The sequence below is a fragment of the Equus caballus genome, chromosome 26 (genome assembly GCF_041296265.1).
Source record: "Equus caballus isolate H_3958 breed thoroughbred chromosome 26, TB-T2T, whole genome shotgun sequence".
Lineage (NCBI taxonomy): Eukaryota > Metazoa > Chordata > Mammalia > Perissodactyla > Equidae > Equus > Equus caballus.
This window is the reverse complement of record NC_091709.1, coordinates 42,374,515-42,392,496: the sequence shown is the minus strand read 5'-3', so window position 1 is coordinate 42,392,496 and position 17,982 is coordinate 42,374,515. Positions and strand designations below refer to the sequence as shown.

Sequence of the window (17,982 nt, the reverse complement as noted above, 5' to 3'; positions counted from 1 at the left end):
GACATTTTTGGCATTTTAGAAATAGAAACTTTTCCCAGATAATACTCCTGGGGACAGAGAGGGAAAAGGAATGCAAATGCTTGAGGAAATGAATGGCTTGCTGTTCCTCACCGAGAGCTCATTGGCAGGGCTGACTGGGGAGAACAGCTTGACTGTATTGAGGACTCTGCCTGTCTTGCATTAGTTAGTCTTTGGTCTCTATGAACAGAAACAGAAACGGAATTAATTTATCGTTTAATTCCTTAATACATGACGGTGAGAGAGAAGTATTTTCTATGATCTTGAAATAAGAAGGAAATTCCAAGTTCATTTCATTGACTTTTTTATCTCAGTTATTTCTTCCTTGGTGAAATCCTCTCTTTTCAGAGAGAATTTTCTCCATAAAATGTATGTGAGCTACAGAAAATATGAGCACCCTCGTCTCCCCTCGTGGGAAGTGCGCCGCAGTTCTCTGGTTTGGCCTCTTAGGTCCTCTTGGATCCACCTGAGGACATGTCTGTCGTGTAGCAGTGTGTTTTTATTTCAGCTACATATTTTTACATATATATGTTGAAGTAGTTCTTGTCTTTGTTTTAGAAACAACACCAAAAAGAATTCAAGAACTAATTAACTATTTCCTTAACAAAAGCACTTGGTTGTATGGGAAATTTCTTTTGGTTGTAGGGCATTTGGTGGGGAAAAACATTTGTGGGCCGGAACAAGTAGGCATTTTTTTAATGTTAATATTTTAGGGGGTGGGATTTTTAGTCCTATTTCATCCTTTTAGCTTACCCTATTTCCCACTTTTCTTTAACGAGAAAGTATCAATGTTATGAGGGAAACCAAGCTTTATGGAAAAAAAAGAGAAAGAAAAAGCCTTTTAGCCAAGCCTCTGTCAACGTCCAGCTCAAACGGTTCTCCAGTGAAATCATTCTCGTTCCAGAGAGATGGTGAACATGCAACAGGAGCCCTTTGTGTAGACGGTTACTGTGCCGAATCGTCGTTCCCTTGCCTTAGACTCCGTCTCTGTGGGTGTGGCTCTGTGAGTGCCTGTGTCACCGTCTGCTCCCAGCTATCTGAGAACCACAGTCCGGGACGGGCTGTCTGCGCTGATGCTGAACACACTTCAGCGAGAGAGGCTTGAAATGTTTTTAAAGGGCACGCTATGCCGAGTGAGCAGAATTCTTCCTTTCAGCATAACTGCTCAGGTTTTGTTTTAAAGTAGGACATTGGTATTTATTGATTTTCAGGATCTTTCCAAAAATTTTTTTTATCAGATTCCAGAGTATAAAAAAATGTTAGGTTCAAAACATATTTATTCTCTAGAGTTGGGACCTGGGATTTTTTGGTGTGTCTGTGTGTGTGTGTGTGTGTGTGTATGGTTATATTTAGTTCTAATATACGTCCCCTATACAAGCCATCTACTAAAGTTGTGTTAAAAATCTGCACTTCTCATGAATGTAATTAGTTCCATTATAACTGAAGTTTTTACTAACACTACGTTGGTTACAGAGTAGTTGAAATGTATCCTGTTTTCAGAGCTTGGAACAACAACTGAGGTTGAACAGGAAAGCCTTTAATCGCCAGCTGGCCATTGAGAACCGCAAGACTTGTGCCGCTCAAACAGCCACAAAGACTTTGCAGATGGAAGTAAAACGCCTTCAACAAAGACTTAAGGTACTTCTTGTAGAGCGAAATTTAACAAGATTTGTGAAATTCTGCTTCCCAAGATATCAGAGCTATTTATGCCTATTATGTCTTTAAATTATTTAACTTCAGAAACATGTTTTTCAAATCAACTTTCTTCCCTACAACCATATGAACAGATAGGGGATCTGAAATTATTAGAATGAGATAACAGCCTGGTAAATGTGTGCCATAATTAGAAAAATTAAAGCTCTAATCTATTCATTAATAAGACTTCTTGTTATTATTTTTATTTCATCACATGAAATAATATTATTGTATTTTATTACCTTTTTTTTTTGGTGAGGAAGATTGTCATTGAGCTAACATCTGTGCCGGTCTTCCTCTATTTTGGAGGTGGGATGTCACCACAGCATGGCTTGATGAGGGGGTGCAGGTCCGTGCCAGGGATCTGAACCCACAACCCCGGGCCACAGCAGCACATCGCACAAAGTTAACCACTACACCACTGGGCTGGCCCCTTTCGTTAACATTTTAATGGAACCCAAAATAAGTTTTTTAATTGAAAAATTAACCTATTAAAATATTTAGAGTAATTTTAGTGGCCTATAGATTTATTTTAAAGTCTCGCTCACAAATATGCTTGCAAAATGGTCTTTTAAAGTGTGTTTTATGGGGCTGGCCCCATGGCCGAGTGGTTAAGTTCGGGGGCTCTGCTTTGGCGGCCCAGGGTTCGGATCCTGGGTGTGGGCCATGCAGAGGCGGCATCCCACATGCCACAGTTAGAAGGACCCACAACTAAAAAAAACATACAACTAAGTACTGGGGGACTTTGGGGAGAAGAAGGAAAAATAAGATCTTTGGGGAAAAAAAAGTGTGCTTTAAAAATGGGAATTTAAAATATTTATTTTTTCAGACTTTTGCTATCGTTCTGCCTTCCAGATTTCTAAAATGTCCAAAAGTTGGAAAAACTAGATAAAATCCTTAAGAATTATAGCCCTTTCAAGCCTCAAATTAGTAAATGTTAAGCTTGATGCGTTAAGACAGGAATCTGTTTTATGACAATAGGGAGTTCAGATTTCCGGGGAGCCCTGAGAGCACTCAATGGCAGGGGGAGGGTCTCAGGGGAGAGAGTGGGATCTGAATTCTCCCTTTGTGAAGCAGGAGAAAGAGTTCGGTGTCTCTTCTCTGGAGTCTCAGGAGACTTCACAGAGAAGACTATGCTGGAAGATGGGCGTGGCCAGAGCAGCCAGCTTAGAGGTCTAACAGCAGAGGCTTCAGGATTCACTGGGCCAGGCAAACACGCACACATCTGGAGACATGCTCTGGGAACTTTAAAATAAAAACTTTTAAATTTTAAAATAAATTTTGTGCTTTCATATGCAGCCATATGCATGTAAGTAGTATACAGTCATTAAAAAACAATTTTGTCAGAAAAAACACTGGGCCAGCCCTGGTGGCCTAGTGGTTAAGTTCAACATGCTCCGCTTTGGTGGCCTGGGTTCAGTTTCCTGGCATGGACCTACACCACTTGTCTGTCAGTGGCCATGCGGTGGTGGCAGCTCACATACAAATAGAGGGAGATTGGTAGCAGATGTTAGCTCTGGGCAAATCTCCCTCAGCAAAAAAAAAAAAGAAAGAAAGACTACAGTAGGATAACAATGGAAGTGGGGAGAGAATAGAGAAGAGACAGTTACAGAACCTGGATTTCCTTGAATATCTTTTTGGTAGATTTGACTTTGGAAGCCTGTAAACATTTTGCATAATTATGAAGCAGAATGAAAAGTAAAAACATTGAAAAGCATTCCCTAAAAAGCTAAAGTAAATGAAAAACATGAACCCACCTTGTATTCTGGTGGTGACATAATGTCACAGACACCATTCCAAACGACTGAAAACACATTAATTTCACTATGTGCCCAGTGAAATCCGCTCTTGGTGGTAGTGTGGGTACGGTTATTTTGAGACTGTTGTGTATATCTCATGGGATTAAAGCACAGGATGAATTATGTTGGTGTCACTGAGAACTGGGATTGGGGGATGGAAGAAAGAAAATACAGAAGTAAGATAAGGTCGAACAGGAACCCTGCAGTCCTGACTGTGAATTGAAGTGAAAGTGTGAATTTATGATATATTTTACCTTTAAAAATAAATACATGTTTCCTAATGTGACCAACTCAGTAGCAATGAAAACCCCTAGTGCCCCGATTAGGGACTTCAAATTCCACACCCCGCTGAAAAGAACCAAAGCACCTAAAAAAATTCTAGGTCTGGAGCATAAAATATACTACGTGAGCCTAAGACATATTGTCATACAAAAGCAGGGAAAGTATGGAGAACTCTCAGGGTGGTATCAAAGAGACTCGGTAGCCGTCTGGAATAGGATCTTCCTGGCCAGAGATGGGGCCATTTGAGAATCAATACAGTAACTGCGTGGACTGAAATTAATCAAATATATAGAAATCCCGAAGTTCACAATGATACTTAAAAACAAAGCACAACACCTCAGTGATTCGTCCTCACCTTTACATGATACTAGGGAACCAGCACACTATTTCAAACATTGGTCAACAGAGGATAAGAAACTATTATTTTTATCTTTCCTATCCTCAGAGTAACCAAACCTGTGAGGAAGACAGACCCTCCGTGTGAAAGCATTCCGGTTAACAGTGAGGAGGAATGACAGGGTCAGAGCATCACTATTTTGGAGCTCCTCATGAGTTAATGGATCTAAGCAGTGGCCATCTTTGGCTGCCAGCATCACAGAAGGGAAACATCAGCCACTGAGTACCTCCTGACTGATGGGCACACCACCACTAGATCTGATTAAACATTTAGGTCTAGCCACCAATTTAAAAGAAGGGTAGAGGAGAGTGGGACATGATAAACAACACCTCAAGGATGCAGTCAGCAACATCAGACTGTGGGAAACTCTACAGCACAAACAACTCAGTTTCTGCAACAAACAAAAGAGATGAGGGTGGGAACTTCCAGATTAAAAGAGACTACTAGAGGGGCGGGCCTGGTGGCTCAGCGGTTAAGTGTGCATGTTCTGCTTCGGTGGCCTGGGGTTCGCCGGTTTGGATCCCGGGTGCGAACATGGCACTGTTTGGCAAGCCATGCTGTGGCAGGCATCCCACATATAAAGTAGAGGAGGATGGGCAGCAGATGTTAGCTCAGGGCTAATCTTCCTAAAAAAAAAAGAAAAAGACTACTAGAAAAACTCAACAACTGAAAACAAACAACCCCATTCAAAAATGGACAAAGGATTGGGGCTGGCCCCGTGGCCGAGTGGTTAAGTTTGCGCACTCCGCTGCAGGTGGCCCAGTGTTTCGTTGGTTCGAATCCTGGGCGTGGACATGGCACTGCTCGTCAAGCCACGCTGAGGCAGCATCCCACATACCGCAACTAGAAGGACCCACAACGAAGAATATACAACTATGTACTGGGGGGCTTTGGGGAGAAAAAGGAAAAAATAAAATCTTTTAAAAAATGGACAAAGGATTTAAATAGACATTTCTCCAAGAAAATATAGGAATGGCCAATAAGCACATGAAAGCTCAACTGGTCATTAGGGAAATGCTCAAGACCATAGTGAGATACCACTTCATACCCATTAGTATAGCTACTATCAAAAAAAAAAAAAGAAAACAAGTGTTGACAAGGATGTGGGGAAAGGGGAACCCTTCTGCACTGTTGGTGGGGATGTAAAATGATACAGTCACTATGGAAAACAGTATAATGATTCCTCAAAATATAAAAAATGTATGTGGTCCAGCAATTCCACTCCTGGGTATATATACACAAAAGAACTGAAAGCAGGTTCTCAAAGAGATCTTTATACACCCATGTTCATAGCAGCATTCATCAGAATAGCTAAAACGTGGGGCTGGCCTGGTCGTGCAGCGGTTAGGGTTGTGTGCTCCGCTTCAGTGGCCCAGGGTTCTCTGGTTCAGATCCTGGGTGCAGACCTACACACTGCTCAACAAGCCATGCTGTGGGAGCAGCCCACATGCAAACTGGAGGAGGATTGGCACAGATGTTGGCTCAGGGCCAACCTTCCTCACTCCCCTCCAAAAAATAGCTAAAGAAGCAACAAATGTCTCTCAACAGATGAATGGATAAGCCAAATGTGGTCTATCCATACAGTGGAATGTTATTTAGCTTTAAAAAGGAAGGAAATCCTGAAGCCAGCCCCGTGGCCGAGTGGTTAACTTCACGCGCTCCGCTTTAGCGGCCCAGGGTTTCGCTGGTTCGGATCCTGGGCGCGGGCATGGCACTGCTCACCAGGCCATGCTGAGGTGGCGTCCCACATGCCACAACTAGAAGGACCCACAACTAAAATATACAACTATGTACCAGGGGGCTTCGGAGAGAAGAAGAAGAAAAAGAAAAGAAGAAGATTGGCAAGAGATGTTAGCTCAGGTGCCAATCTTTGAAAAAAAAGAAAAGAAAGGAAATTCTTTCACATGTTAGAACATGGATGAATCCTGAGGACATTATAAGCCAGTCACAAAGAGACTAAGACTGTATTATTCCACCTAAATGAGGAACTTAAGAGCAGTCAAATGCAGAGACAGAGAGTATAGTGGTGATTTGCCAGGAGCTGGGGGAAGGGCAGGATGGGGAGTCGTCGTTTGATGGGGACAGTTTCAGTTTTACAAGACGAAAAGAGTTCTGGGAATGGATGGTGGTGATGGTTGCACAGCAACCATCAATGTCAGTGTATTCAACACACTGAACTGTGCACTTAAAAATGATTAAAATGGCGAATTTTATGTTATGTGCATTTTACCACAATAAAAAGAAAGGAAAAAAATTGGATTGTATACTTTGAAAGGGTGAATTGTATGGTATATGAATTATATCAATAAAGCTGTAAACAAATTTAAAAGAAGACTAAGAGACATTAATAAATCTCAATGTTTTGGACCTTGTTTGGATCCTGATTGAAACGAACTTTAAAAAAAAATTATAAAACAGTTGGAAAAATGTGAAACAAGCTGGATATTTGACGATATTAAGAGATTATTATTGACTTTTTTGCTAGGTGAAGTGTTGATATTGTGGTTAGGTTTTAAAAGTGATGCCATTGTCTGTTATACATACATACTAAAATATTTACAGATTAAGTTCTATGATGTCTAGGATTTGCCCCAAAAGAACCCAGGGCCGGGGAGTGGGGCGAGAGGGTGGGTGTGTGAGGGAAGCAGATGGGCGTGAGTTGTTCATCGTGAAGCCAGCTCATCAGTTTCTGAGCTTCACTCTACTATTCTCTCTACTTTGCATATTTTTAATATTTTCATAATCAAAGTTTTTCAAAGGGAAAAATTACGTATTTTATGCACAAAAAAAGAGTTGAAATAGATCAAGAAGATGGGCTAAATACACCCTTTTCATCCCTTCCTGCCTAAACCCCATGGAAATGACAGAAAACATTTTTAAAATAATAACGTGTAACCCCAGAAAGGATACCATGATTGTACCAGAAATGCCAGAGAATTTCTGGAAGATAAAAAGCAGGGGTTTTTTGGGATTGATGGAGAAACCAGACAGAGATAATCACAGCCCAGAAAAGGTGGTGGAGAGGTCCCAGGGACAGGCAGGGAGACCCCATGCTCCGCATCAACACAGGTGACCACCAGGAGCAGAGCTCAGGCAGCCATCTTCCTGTTTGACGGAAGCGAAGGTCCTCAAACTGGGGAGCACAGAAATCATCTGGGGAGATCTGAAAACTCCCTTGCCCGGCCGCACCCAGTCTCCTGAAAGCGGGGTCTCGGGGTGGCAGCGGGCGTCCGTAGAGAGGCGTTTGTCGGGTAGCAGGCGGTGGGGGGGGACAGAGGGAGAGCGCTGAGCACAGGCGAAGGATTCAGCCATCTCTCCTGCCGTCCTGCTCACCCGCGCGCACAGCATCAGACAGCCCAGCATCTCCCACGGGCAGAAAGGGGCTCCTCCCCTAGAAAGTGAACGAACCGCTTGAGAAGAAATGGGGCAGCTGGTCTAAATAGTGGCATCCGAGGTAAAGCCCCTCACAGAGTAAATTCTGGAATCTGGGAGGCACTCAGTCAAATGACCCACCTCAAAGCAAGACATGCCAGTGAGCAAGTCCCACTGATTTACCCAGAGCCAGCCTGCCCTCCCACCCCAGAGAGGAGCCGGCCAAGAAAATGAATTTCCACACAGAAGACCCGGTAAGTTATCAGTCCAGCCCCTCATTCTTAAATACGTTCAGGCAACCCGATCTATGCGGAAAACCAGCAGCGTGAAGAGTAACAAGCAGAACAGCTGACCCCGTAGATTCAGTTAAATACCGCAGGATAGAAGATTTTGTATCCATAAAATAAGAATGTTATGAAAATGGAAAAAAAAATCAGAAAACAATCAGTGAACATTACAAGATGGTTGCCAGCATACAAAACTCAGTGGAAGAGCCGGAAGATAAAGAAAATCTAGGGATGTTGAGGAAATCTCCCAGAAACAAAGAGCCAGAAGACAGATGAGAAATGAGTGGACACACAGACGGTGTAATGCAAAATAATTGAAAACAATCCATGAGTCATTTCCCCGTAAGTCTGTCTTTAAACCCATGGCCCATCACCTCTAGTTTCTCCCTGCATTCAGGATATACTCCTGCCTTCCTCCAGGGCTGTTTCATCTGGAAAACTGAGATTCCCTTTTACGCTTCCTCGTCATCCTTAGTACTGACCCACAGGAAGAGGAATGGAAACTCTAAAGGTGTTTTAGAATCCCGACTGTTCCAGTTACTATGGCTGCATGACATATTACTCCACAGCTTAGTGGCTTAAAAAATGACAACATTCATTTTGTTCACAAATCTACAATTTGAGCAGGGCTTGCCAGGGATAGCTCATCTCTGCTGTTCTTGGCATCAACTAAGGTGGTTCAAAGTCTGGGGGCTGGAATTACCTGAAGTTTCACCCCTATGTCTGCAGCTGGTACTAACTGACAGCTGAGCTCTTAGAGTGTTGGCTGGAGCCACCCTACATGCAGCCTCTCCGTGTGGTGTGGGCTTCCTTACAGCATGGTGGCTGGGCTCCAAGGAGAAGAGTCGAAAGATAGAGAACCAGTCACACAGCCCCACGTCCACCTCACTCCCTTCATCAAGGCAGTACAAGGGGAGGAGCAAGATGGCACCTCTTGACAGGGAGTCTCAAGGTTCTGGAAGAGCATATAGGACCAGAAATACTGCTGTAGGAATTTTAGAAAAATACAATCTGCCACATTAACATAAGTCACTACTACTTGAGCTTGGGAGGGTATGGTCCCAAAGATCAAAATTTCTATTTCTGTACCCTGAAACTCATTTTCAAAGCCACCCAACACCAAGTCTAGGCTCTGCTCCATCTCTAGAGCATGGGCCAAAGTGAGGGGATGGACGTCAGCCTTCCATAGCTCCCACATGGGGTGCTGCAAGTCCAGCTTACACCCAGGCTACAAGCTTACCCCTGTCAAAGGGCCGGTGTCTATCCAGACATCGTTTCCTATCTAATTTTTGGAGGCCATCTATCTTGACCTTACTATGTTGCCACACCACGATCCTACTTCCTATTTAACTCTGACCTGATACCCTCTGAGCCGTGAGTAGTCATTCTTTCCTGTGAGTATTCCACAAGATTTCATGAGCATTCCAAGGTGTAGATTTTCTCTTATTGTTTCTCTTGATTAACTAATTGAATCACACAACCACGCAAGTATCCTGGATCGTGTTCTGAATCTGTTGTCTTCGATTTTTGGCCCACCTCTGTGGTGGGTACACAGACTTGAAGCCTGAAGGAGAACTGTCCTTCACGTTACTTCCTTCTGACCCCAGCCATCGCTGCCCCAGCCACTTGCCACGCAGCAGTTCTCAACCTGCCTCCTTCCTGCTCTCTGCTGCTGAAGTACGTACTGACCCTCTGAGGATGGAGATCAAATCAAAAGACCCAACTGAACTTTCCAGATAGCGAAAACTTGCCCCTCTAAACACCAGAATCTTCCTTGTCTTAACCAGTGTGGGTGAAAAATCTTTCTGAAATGTTCTAGACAATATCCTTCTTAAACATAATACTTGGAATATACTTGCCCAATTTTTCACGGTAATAAACTGTCACCATCACTGTTCTTTCTAGCTAAGTGTTATCACAATGAGACAGAAATAAAAAGAGAAAAATACTGTAACATTTTTGCTTCTAGAAACCTAAATTCTAGAAAAGATTAATATTGTCATATTTTATCCATTTATGTACCTCTAATAGCAAATTGATTTTATGATTACAAGTGCAAAACCGACACTCTACAATTCAGATGCGCAAAAATATGTAATATTCTTTATTTTCTATAACTGTACTTCCTTATGACCCCCATTCCCACAAATTGGAGGTGGAGATAGGGAGGCACGTGGAGAAATGGACAGAAGCTTGTCTCAGTCTCTTCTAATTAAAAACAGTCCTATTTTAGGTTGCCTCTCAGACCTGCAGAGTTTTTTCCCCATCCCCATCCTCCATCTCTCAGTGGAGACAGCATCCAGGCATAAGGGAAAATGAGCACGTCCTATTGGTGGAGGAGAAAGAGGCTGCGGACCCATGCGCTGTCCTCTGGATCCTCTAGAACTAGTTCTGTGGAGAGCGACTGGTCTTAACTAGTGAGATTCCCAGGACCTGTCCGTTGTGTACTGAATGGGGCTGCTGAAACTCATGGCCTCCTCTCGGTAAGTCAAATCTTGGTGATCTTCCCTTGCTGATGGTTGATGCCAGTGTCTTGAGATGCACCCACCCTCTGATTCCTGGCTAGACTCTATCCCCAAGCCTGTGCTATGGGATCACCTGGATCTGTAACCTTGAGGACTCTAGAGAGGGTTCCCCAGCTCTCCACACAGCTCCCCTCCACAGGCCCCATGTGTTGTGGAGCTGAAGGACGCAGTATCTTTGGCTTTTGGTCTAGACATTGCATCGAGCTGTTTCTAACTGACTGGGGCAATACCATCTCACTCTAGCTCCATGCTGACCATGGGGGCTTGTTTATGGGGTTTGAATTTCCTGGGCCATGCCAAGGCCTGAGACTTTTCCATCTGATTTCTCTCCATCTCTCTCTTTCCTCCTTGGTCCTCTCTCCCATCCCAGGGCCCCTTCCTCTTGGGCTGTCCTCTCTCATTGCACAGTGGGAGACACCCTTAACTCACATATGCCCACCTCTCCTGACAATGGTTTTGACTTAAACTCAGTGGTCTTGTGTCTAACAGGCTTGCCTCTTGATGTATGTGTAACAAAGAGTGTTTCGTATTTAATAAAAGCTTTGTCTTTTTTCTCTACATGCAAGGATGTCAAACCTTTTTTTCCTTGCCAAGACTTTAAAAAGTCAATATTGAGATTTAAAGCTGAACAACGATATCTTTGTTCTGGGCTTTACCCACCCTACACTTGTCTAAATGCAGCCCTGCCTAGTAGAACTTTCTGCGATGATGGAAATGCTCTGTCTGCACTGACCAATACTGTGGTCACCACTCACATGTAGCTATTGGGCACTTGACATATGGGTAGTGTGACTGAGGACTGAATTTTTAACTTTATTTTAATTAGTTTAAATAACGACGTGGCCAGTGGCCACTATATTGGAGCATGCAAAAGAGCGATAAACTTCATGGCACAGTGAAAAATACAGTGAAAGAAGCTGGCTTGCAAACTCTTCAGAAATATCGTTCCCAACACAATAGTTTGTCACTCTGTTAAAAAATACTTTTTGATACCAGGAATGCTATATAATGATATGGCCTGTTTCTGTTTCTGCTAGAATCTATAGATTCTATTCAAAGAATACTGAGCTCACTTAACCTGTTTTTAGAAGAAATCAAGGATGATAAAAGCAAACATTTATAGAAGAATTGGTATTGTGGTTCTCTTTAGGAGAAGGATCGAGAGCTTGAAATTAAAAACATCTACACTAATCGGATACTTAAAAATTTACATGAAAAAGAAGATTATCCAAAAGGTATGTTTCAATTATTTTTGCTCAAAATTTATTTTTAAGTAACTAGTCAGATTTTCCTAATTTATGATCACCAAAACTGTGGATACTTTAAAAAGTCATTTTATCAGGCATTGAAACCCATTTTGTGATTCTTGAATAATGAAACTGTGATATGGCTGAAACAGCCAGAAAAGACTAGAAATGCTTTCCTGTCTTCTCATCTTCTGCTTGGTCCTTTCTGTCCTTACTTCAGGTGAAAGGAGAGGATAACTGTTCAGCTTCAAGCAAAATGCCTGCCAAATATTGAACTCTCTGGGTGTATCTGTTAGCCAGTGTGTGGATTTTTGAAATCAACTTTACTTATGCAAAAAAATGCACCTATTTTAGGGACCAGCCCAGTGGCATAGTGGTTAAGTTCGTGTCCTCCGCTTCAGCAGCCTGAGGTTTGCAGGTTCAGATCCCGGGTGTGGACCTGCACACCACTCAAGCCACACTGTGGTGGTGTCCCATATACAAAGTAGAGGAAGATGGGCACAGGTGTTAGCTCAGGACCAATCTTCCTCACAAAAAAAATAAAAATTAAAATATACCCATTTTCAGTGTGCAGTTCAGTGGGTTTTGACAGATGCTCATACCCATGTAACCACCACCCCCATCAGGACACAGAGCGTTTCCCTCTCCCCAGGAAGTTCCCTCAGGCCCCTCAGCAGTCAGTTGCCGCCGCCCTCCGTCCTGGCCGGAGACACCCACTGATTTCCCTCCTGCCACAGCAGCTCTGTCCGCCCGTTCTAGGATTTCATTTCAGTGGCATCATACGGCATGTACTCTTTGGTTCGGCGTAATGTTTTTGAGATTCATCCATGTTGCTGCTGCTGTCACTGGTTTGTACCTTTTTATGGCTGAGTAGTATCGTTTCCTTCAAGACAGGATGTACTTATTTTTCGCCCCAAGATCTGCCAGTGTAAGATTCCGCTCAGAAGAGGTACGACAGGAATCCTCACCTGTTTTGGCAGAAGAAGTAACTAACCACGCGATTACTCTTAAAGGCAACAACCTCAAATTTCCTTGCCTTCCGTTGTTTGCTTCTGGATTATAACCCAGAATAACAGCCAGCAGAGATGATAAAATCAACCGTGGGGTCATTTCAATGGGTAATACTTCAAGGAAAGTGACCTCTAGACTTAGTGGCCATGCTCGTTGGTCATTGATAACGGAGCACTGTGACACAAGAGATGGCCGTGGCTCGCTCACAGCTGCACGGCGACAGTGTTGGGTCCTTTCAGAGAGCAGGAACAGCATGTGCGCCAACAGCCCCGACCTGGCGCCTGCCTGCTTTGTACTCCAACTCTGTGATACCCCTAACCTATGTCGTCCAAAATAAGACAAAATGGGTGAGACAGTAGGGGAAAAAATGAAATTGGAAAATGTCGTACATACGTTGAAAATGTTTAGAAAATACCTAGTATACTTTGTTTCATTATTACATTGCAAACTTCAGTGTTATTTTATATTTGAAATCAATATTGCTTCCAAATGTAAAATATGTTTCTTACATATAATGTACCTGTTCTGTAGTTTCTTCAACAAAATCAGTCCAAGCAGACAGGAAAAGTTTTTCACTTTCAAGTGTGAGACACCAGGAAACCCAAAAGTCGGAAGACGGCCCATCTTTACCAGCCAAGGTACAGCACGCTTGATTCCGGCAGCGCCTAATTAAAGATCCCTTTACAACAATGGGCTATAAAGTCACTTGTTCTTTACAAAAAAGTATTTGTCTTCATTGAAATACAATTTAAAGTTATCTGTACCCAAAACCTGTTTTTGCTGCCTTTCTAAATTCTAGGGTAAAAAGACAACAGGAAGCATTGGCCATAAAGCGAAATCAAGGGCCGTCATCCAGGAGGTTCCTCACCTTCTCAGCCAGGTGGCTCCTCACGTTCTCAGCGACCCGCCGAGCCAGGGCGACTCCAAGAGGAAACACGAAGGTAACTGTGACCACTGTTGGTCGTCTCCTTTACTCTGACTTGACTTTTTCTAAATCGTGAATTAGTCCACATGTGTCTTATCAAAGTAAACATAAAACACACACACACCACGGAAAGCAACATTACAAAAGGAACACCTGTGTCAGCAGTGGCTTAAGAAAAAGGACACCAGTGTCCCTGGAGCCCCCGGGGCCCTTCAGAACCACACCCTTCCCACCTCCATGAACCTCCCCGTCCTGCACAGGACCCAGTCAGCCCGTCCTCCCCTCACGACTCCCTGTCCTTGTGTGCCCTTAAACAGCATGTTCAGTTTCGAAAAACTGAGCAGCAAACCCCACCCAGCTGAGTGAAGGGCAGCGCTGCCCCCCGTGAAGGCTCGGCGAAGACTTCCAGAAAGGACGAGCTGGGGAGACTGTGGCTTCAGCTTCCCTGCGTGTGCACGGGCCCCATCAGGGCGAGGTCACGCTCATCCTGGGCGTGGAGGTGGCACCTGGCAGGGCCCCTTGCAGGTCCAGGAGGGAGAGGTCGGAGGCCGTGGGCCCAACCTCTCAGGGCTCCCCTCCCGCTCTCGGGAGCAGGTCAGGCGGAACACCTGTGTGGGGAAATGAGTGTCCGCAGGCAGCCCAGGCGGCCGCGCCGGGAGAGGGGCCTCCCCTTCATCAGCCACCCTCGGGACGGCCCAGGGACATTCGGGGCCTGGGAGGTGCGGCGGAGAGGGGTCTTGGTGACACCAGCCCTTAATGCTGAAGCCTCTTGGTCTCTGACCGGTAGCCCTCTGCCCGTGGGTGCGGCTCCCATGCCAGGCTCTCGCTGCAGGTGCCTATCCCCTCTTCCTACCAGGGCTGGTTTCCCAGACCAGGTCCTCCTCTTTCTTGGTAAATGCCGTCATGACACAAGAGCACAGCCCCTACGAGCTTCTTGAGAATGGGTGCATGAAGTTTGTACACCTTCCATCTGGAAATGCCATTATTCTACCCTTATACTCGGTTAATAATTGGGTACAAAGAAAGTTCTAGGTTGGAGATCTTTTTCCTTCAGAATTTTGAAGACACCGCCCCATTGTTTTCATGTTAAATTATTGCTAATGGGAAATGTGGGTGAAACCCCACATGGATAGGCAAGCACAACCTCCATGGAAAGAACGGTCACCAACAAACAATCCTCAAAGCTCACCCAGCACAGGTCACCTGCGTCACCCGCGTTCCCTGCAGCAGAGCGGAGAGGCCTGCTGAGAGGGCCTAGCGGGGCCACCCCTTAGATGCGGGGCCACATGGCCTTCCAATAAAGTTGAGCGAACACAAAGGTGCAGCAGAACTCGCCAGGAAAGCCCTCTGTTTGGGGCCATTTGGCGGGAGCCGAGGACAACTGCATTTTCAGTCACTCGTCTATTTAAGTTTTCCATTTGCTTTTCAGTCCATTTTGGCAATCCCTATACTGTCCTACAGTTTATGCACTCATGTGACAAATATCTTTTAAGCACACACTATCTGTCAGCCACTGTTCTGGGCACCAGGGATACAGCAGTGAAGACAAAATACCCTGCCCTGAGGTGCTTACAGTCGAGTGACAAACATTACATGAGATCAGAAGGCACGTGGTCTGTTAGGGGGTGAGGCACAGAGAAGAGGGGAGGGAGGGGGCTGAGGCAGGGCTGGTGGTGCGAAGTTGGGAAGATGGCACCTCAGCAAAGACCTGCAAGGAGGGACGAAGTGATCCACGTGGACACCTGGGGAAGGGCATTCCAGGCAAAGAATGTTCCACAGACCCCATAGCCTGGACGGGGGCTGTGCCAAGGGGAGGACTGAAGTAGGAGATGGGGGGAGGGGTGTCCCCAGATGGGGCCTGGCTTTGTAGCCATCGTAAAGACCTGGGCCTTCTCTCTGAGGGTGGTGGGGAGCCATGGAAGGTTCTGAGGAGGGAGCAGACCTACCTCCCTGGGCTGCTGCGAGGGAAGGGCGGCAGCAGGGAGACCAGGCAGGAGCCCACTGCCACAACCTGGGCGAGAGACGAAGGCACCCGGACTGCGGCTGGGAGTGGTGGAGGAGAGAAGCAGCAATTTCAGCACGTTACCAAATTTCACCATTTGCATCAAGTATCATAGGGCACAATATTAACAGTTTTTTTAGAATTAACTAAACATTTTGCTGGCTTCTTTGCTCACCACTAATTCTTGAAACACACTTCTTTGTCTTGCAAGAATTCCTTTTTTATTTTCCTGGAGTATAAATGAGTAGTTTTATTTCAGAATGTGTTCATTTAAGGAAGTTTTCCAACTGTCTGCACATGCGACACTGTCCCCATTCTCCCTCACAAAGGACTGGCCACTCAGATTGTCAGTGGTGCCTTGCTGACCAGTATGGAGGTGGCCCACGCAGGTTTCCTCAGGGCGCGTGTGTGTCTGCACCTGCGCGGGCCTTTCCTCTGGAGAGGGAGGGTTAGGGCAGGGCTGCCTGAGTGCTGAAGAACCGGAAAGGAGGCTCCTCTCCAAATGGGCTGTTCGTGCCACAGTGCGCCTGGAACGTCTATTCCTGTCCATTCGTGTCCGTCACCTCCCTCTTTGGAGCAGCTGCCTAGCACGCTGCAGGCTGTGCACGCGATAGGTTATTTAACCACGACTCCCTCGACAGACATTTAGGTTTCACTGTTATTAAACCACGCTGCAGTCAACATCCTTGCACCATCTTTGTGTACTTTTGTGGGGTTTGGTCCTAGAAGTGCAGTTGTTGGGTCTGAGAGTATGTTCACTTAAAATTTTGATAGATACTGCCAGATTGCCATCCAAAAAGAGCTAGACCAATTTATAACCCCCGCAGTGGGGAACACAAGTTCCATTTCCCCATATTCTCGTCAACTCGGCAAGTTATTTGCCAAGTGGGTGGGTAAAAAATATTCTCATTGTTTTCACTGGCATTACATCCAGCTAGCGATGTTGAACATCTATTGATAAGTTATTGGCAAATTTTAGTTCTTCTTTTATGAATATCACTTTTCTTTGACTTCATAATTCTCATTTATTTGGTATGTATAACATTTTCCTGTATTCTCGTGGTGACGCATTTATTTTCGTACCTTTTTTGTCATCTTAATGTGCTTGTCAGGGAGTGTAGATAAATGTGCTAAACATGCCACCTTGAAATAGAAATCCATTCATTTTAAAGACCACTAAATTGACTATTCCTCTCACATAGGTTTATCACAGGAAGAGGAACACTGGGAAGTGGAGCCACCTCTGAAGAATACTGGAAGACAAAGAGAGAACAAGGAAGATCAAGAAGAAAAAGCCACTTTAGTGAAAGAAGAACTACCACCAAAAACAATTCAGGTAACTCCTGAAAGGGAAGGCAGTCAGGAGGAAGACACAGTGAAAGAGAAGTTTAAAGGGCGTCTACACATAAGCGACACGGACGAGAGACGTGATAAACAGGCTGCCCCAAACAGCAAAACATCCTTCAGACAGAGAAAGCATTATTCCTTCACAGAAGCCATCGAAAACCTGCATCACGGGCTCCCAGCTTCGGGCGGGCCAGCCAACGCCGGCATCCTGAGATACGGTCACAGCACAAGCAGACGTCGCGGCAACGCGCAAGAGCTGAAGCTAGAACCCGCGGCTGGCGGGTATGAACCCTCCTTCGGGATCTCTTCCAGAACCAACGCAAAGGAGACGACATTCCGAGATAAGAAAAGCAGCCTAATGGAAGAACTCTTTGGCTCAGGCTGTGTCCTAAAAGATGAGCAAACAGGTACCGGAGGGTCTGAGGAGACTTCGAGAAGTAAGAAGATGCTCCACCTCCCTCCCAGCCAGGCCTCGGCCAGCAACGCGTTTGGAGATTCTAAAGTAACTATGGTAAATTCTATGAAGTCCTCTTCACCCACAGAAGGAAAAAGAAAAATAATTATTTAAATATAATCAATATCCTAATACATTCCGGTTTGATATTCTAGTTCTTATGTGCCTTTAATCTTGTAATTTTAATGTGTCTGTGTGTGTGTGTGTTTCAGTAATTAAATTGACTTTGGATAACTAAGGTTTTATTGGTAATCTAATAAAAAAAATCCATTGTAGGGGCTGGCCCCGTGGCTGAGTGGTTAAGTTCGCGCACTCCGTATCAGGGGGCCCAGTGTTTCGTTAGTTCGAATCCTGGGCGCGGACATGGCACTGCTCATCAAACCACGCTGAGGCAGCGTCCCACATGCCACAACTAGAAGAACCCACAACAAAGAATACACAACTATGTACCGGGGGGCTTTGGGGAGAAAAAGGAAAAAATAAAATCTTAAAAAAAAAAAAAAAAAATCCATTGTATATTGGCCAATGACATTTCAAATATGAAATTACATCTTTTTTTTCCCCACAACTGAAACATGCCCATTGTCTTTTGGAAGACTGATTTATTCTGTGGGTTTAATA

At 44.7% G+C, this 17,982-nt stretch overlaps 1 protein-coding gene across 46 annotated transcripts in view; it reads left to right on the top strand.

Annotated features, from left to right (window-relative positions):
* LCA5L (lebercilin LCA5 like) overlaps nucleotides 1-17,497 on the top strand; it is a 48,600-nt gene extending 31,103 nt beyond the window's left edge. For 32 of the 46 annotated variants that reach the window (XM_070252202.1, XM_070252200.1, XM_023630187.2 and 29 more), the window contains 5 exons: nucleotides 1,519-1,656; nucleotides 11,526-11,610; nucleotides 13,165-13,271; nucleotides 13,433-13,574; nucleotides 16,763-17,497. In XM_070252202.1, coding sequence (XP_070108303.1) covers nucleotides 1,519-1,656; nucleotides 11,526-11,610; nucleotides 13,165-13,271; nucleotides 13,433-13,574; nucleotides 16,763-17,475 — 1,185 coding nt within the window. In that variant the 3' untranslated portion in view covers nucleotides 17,476-17,497. Of the gene's footprint in view, nucleotides 1-1,518; nucleotides 1,657-4,239; nucleotides 5,278-11,525; nucleotides 11,611-13,164; nucleotides 13,272-13,432; nucleotides 13,575-16,762 lie in introns of those variants that run through there. The other 14 variants (XM_070252221.1, XM_070252228.1, XM_070252224.1 and 11 more) reach the window with 3 other exon arrangements.
* Nucleotides 17,498-17,982: the final 485 nt, after the last annotated feature.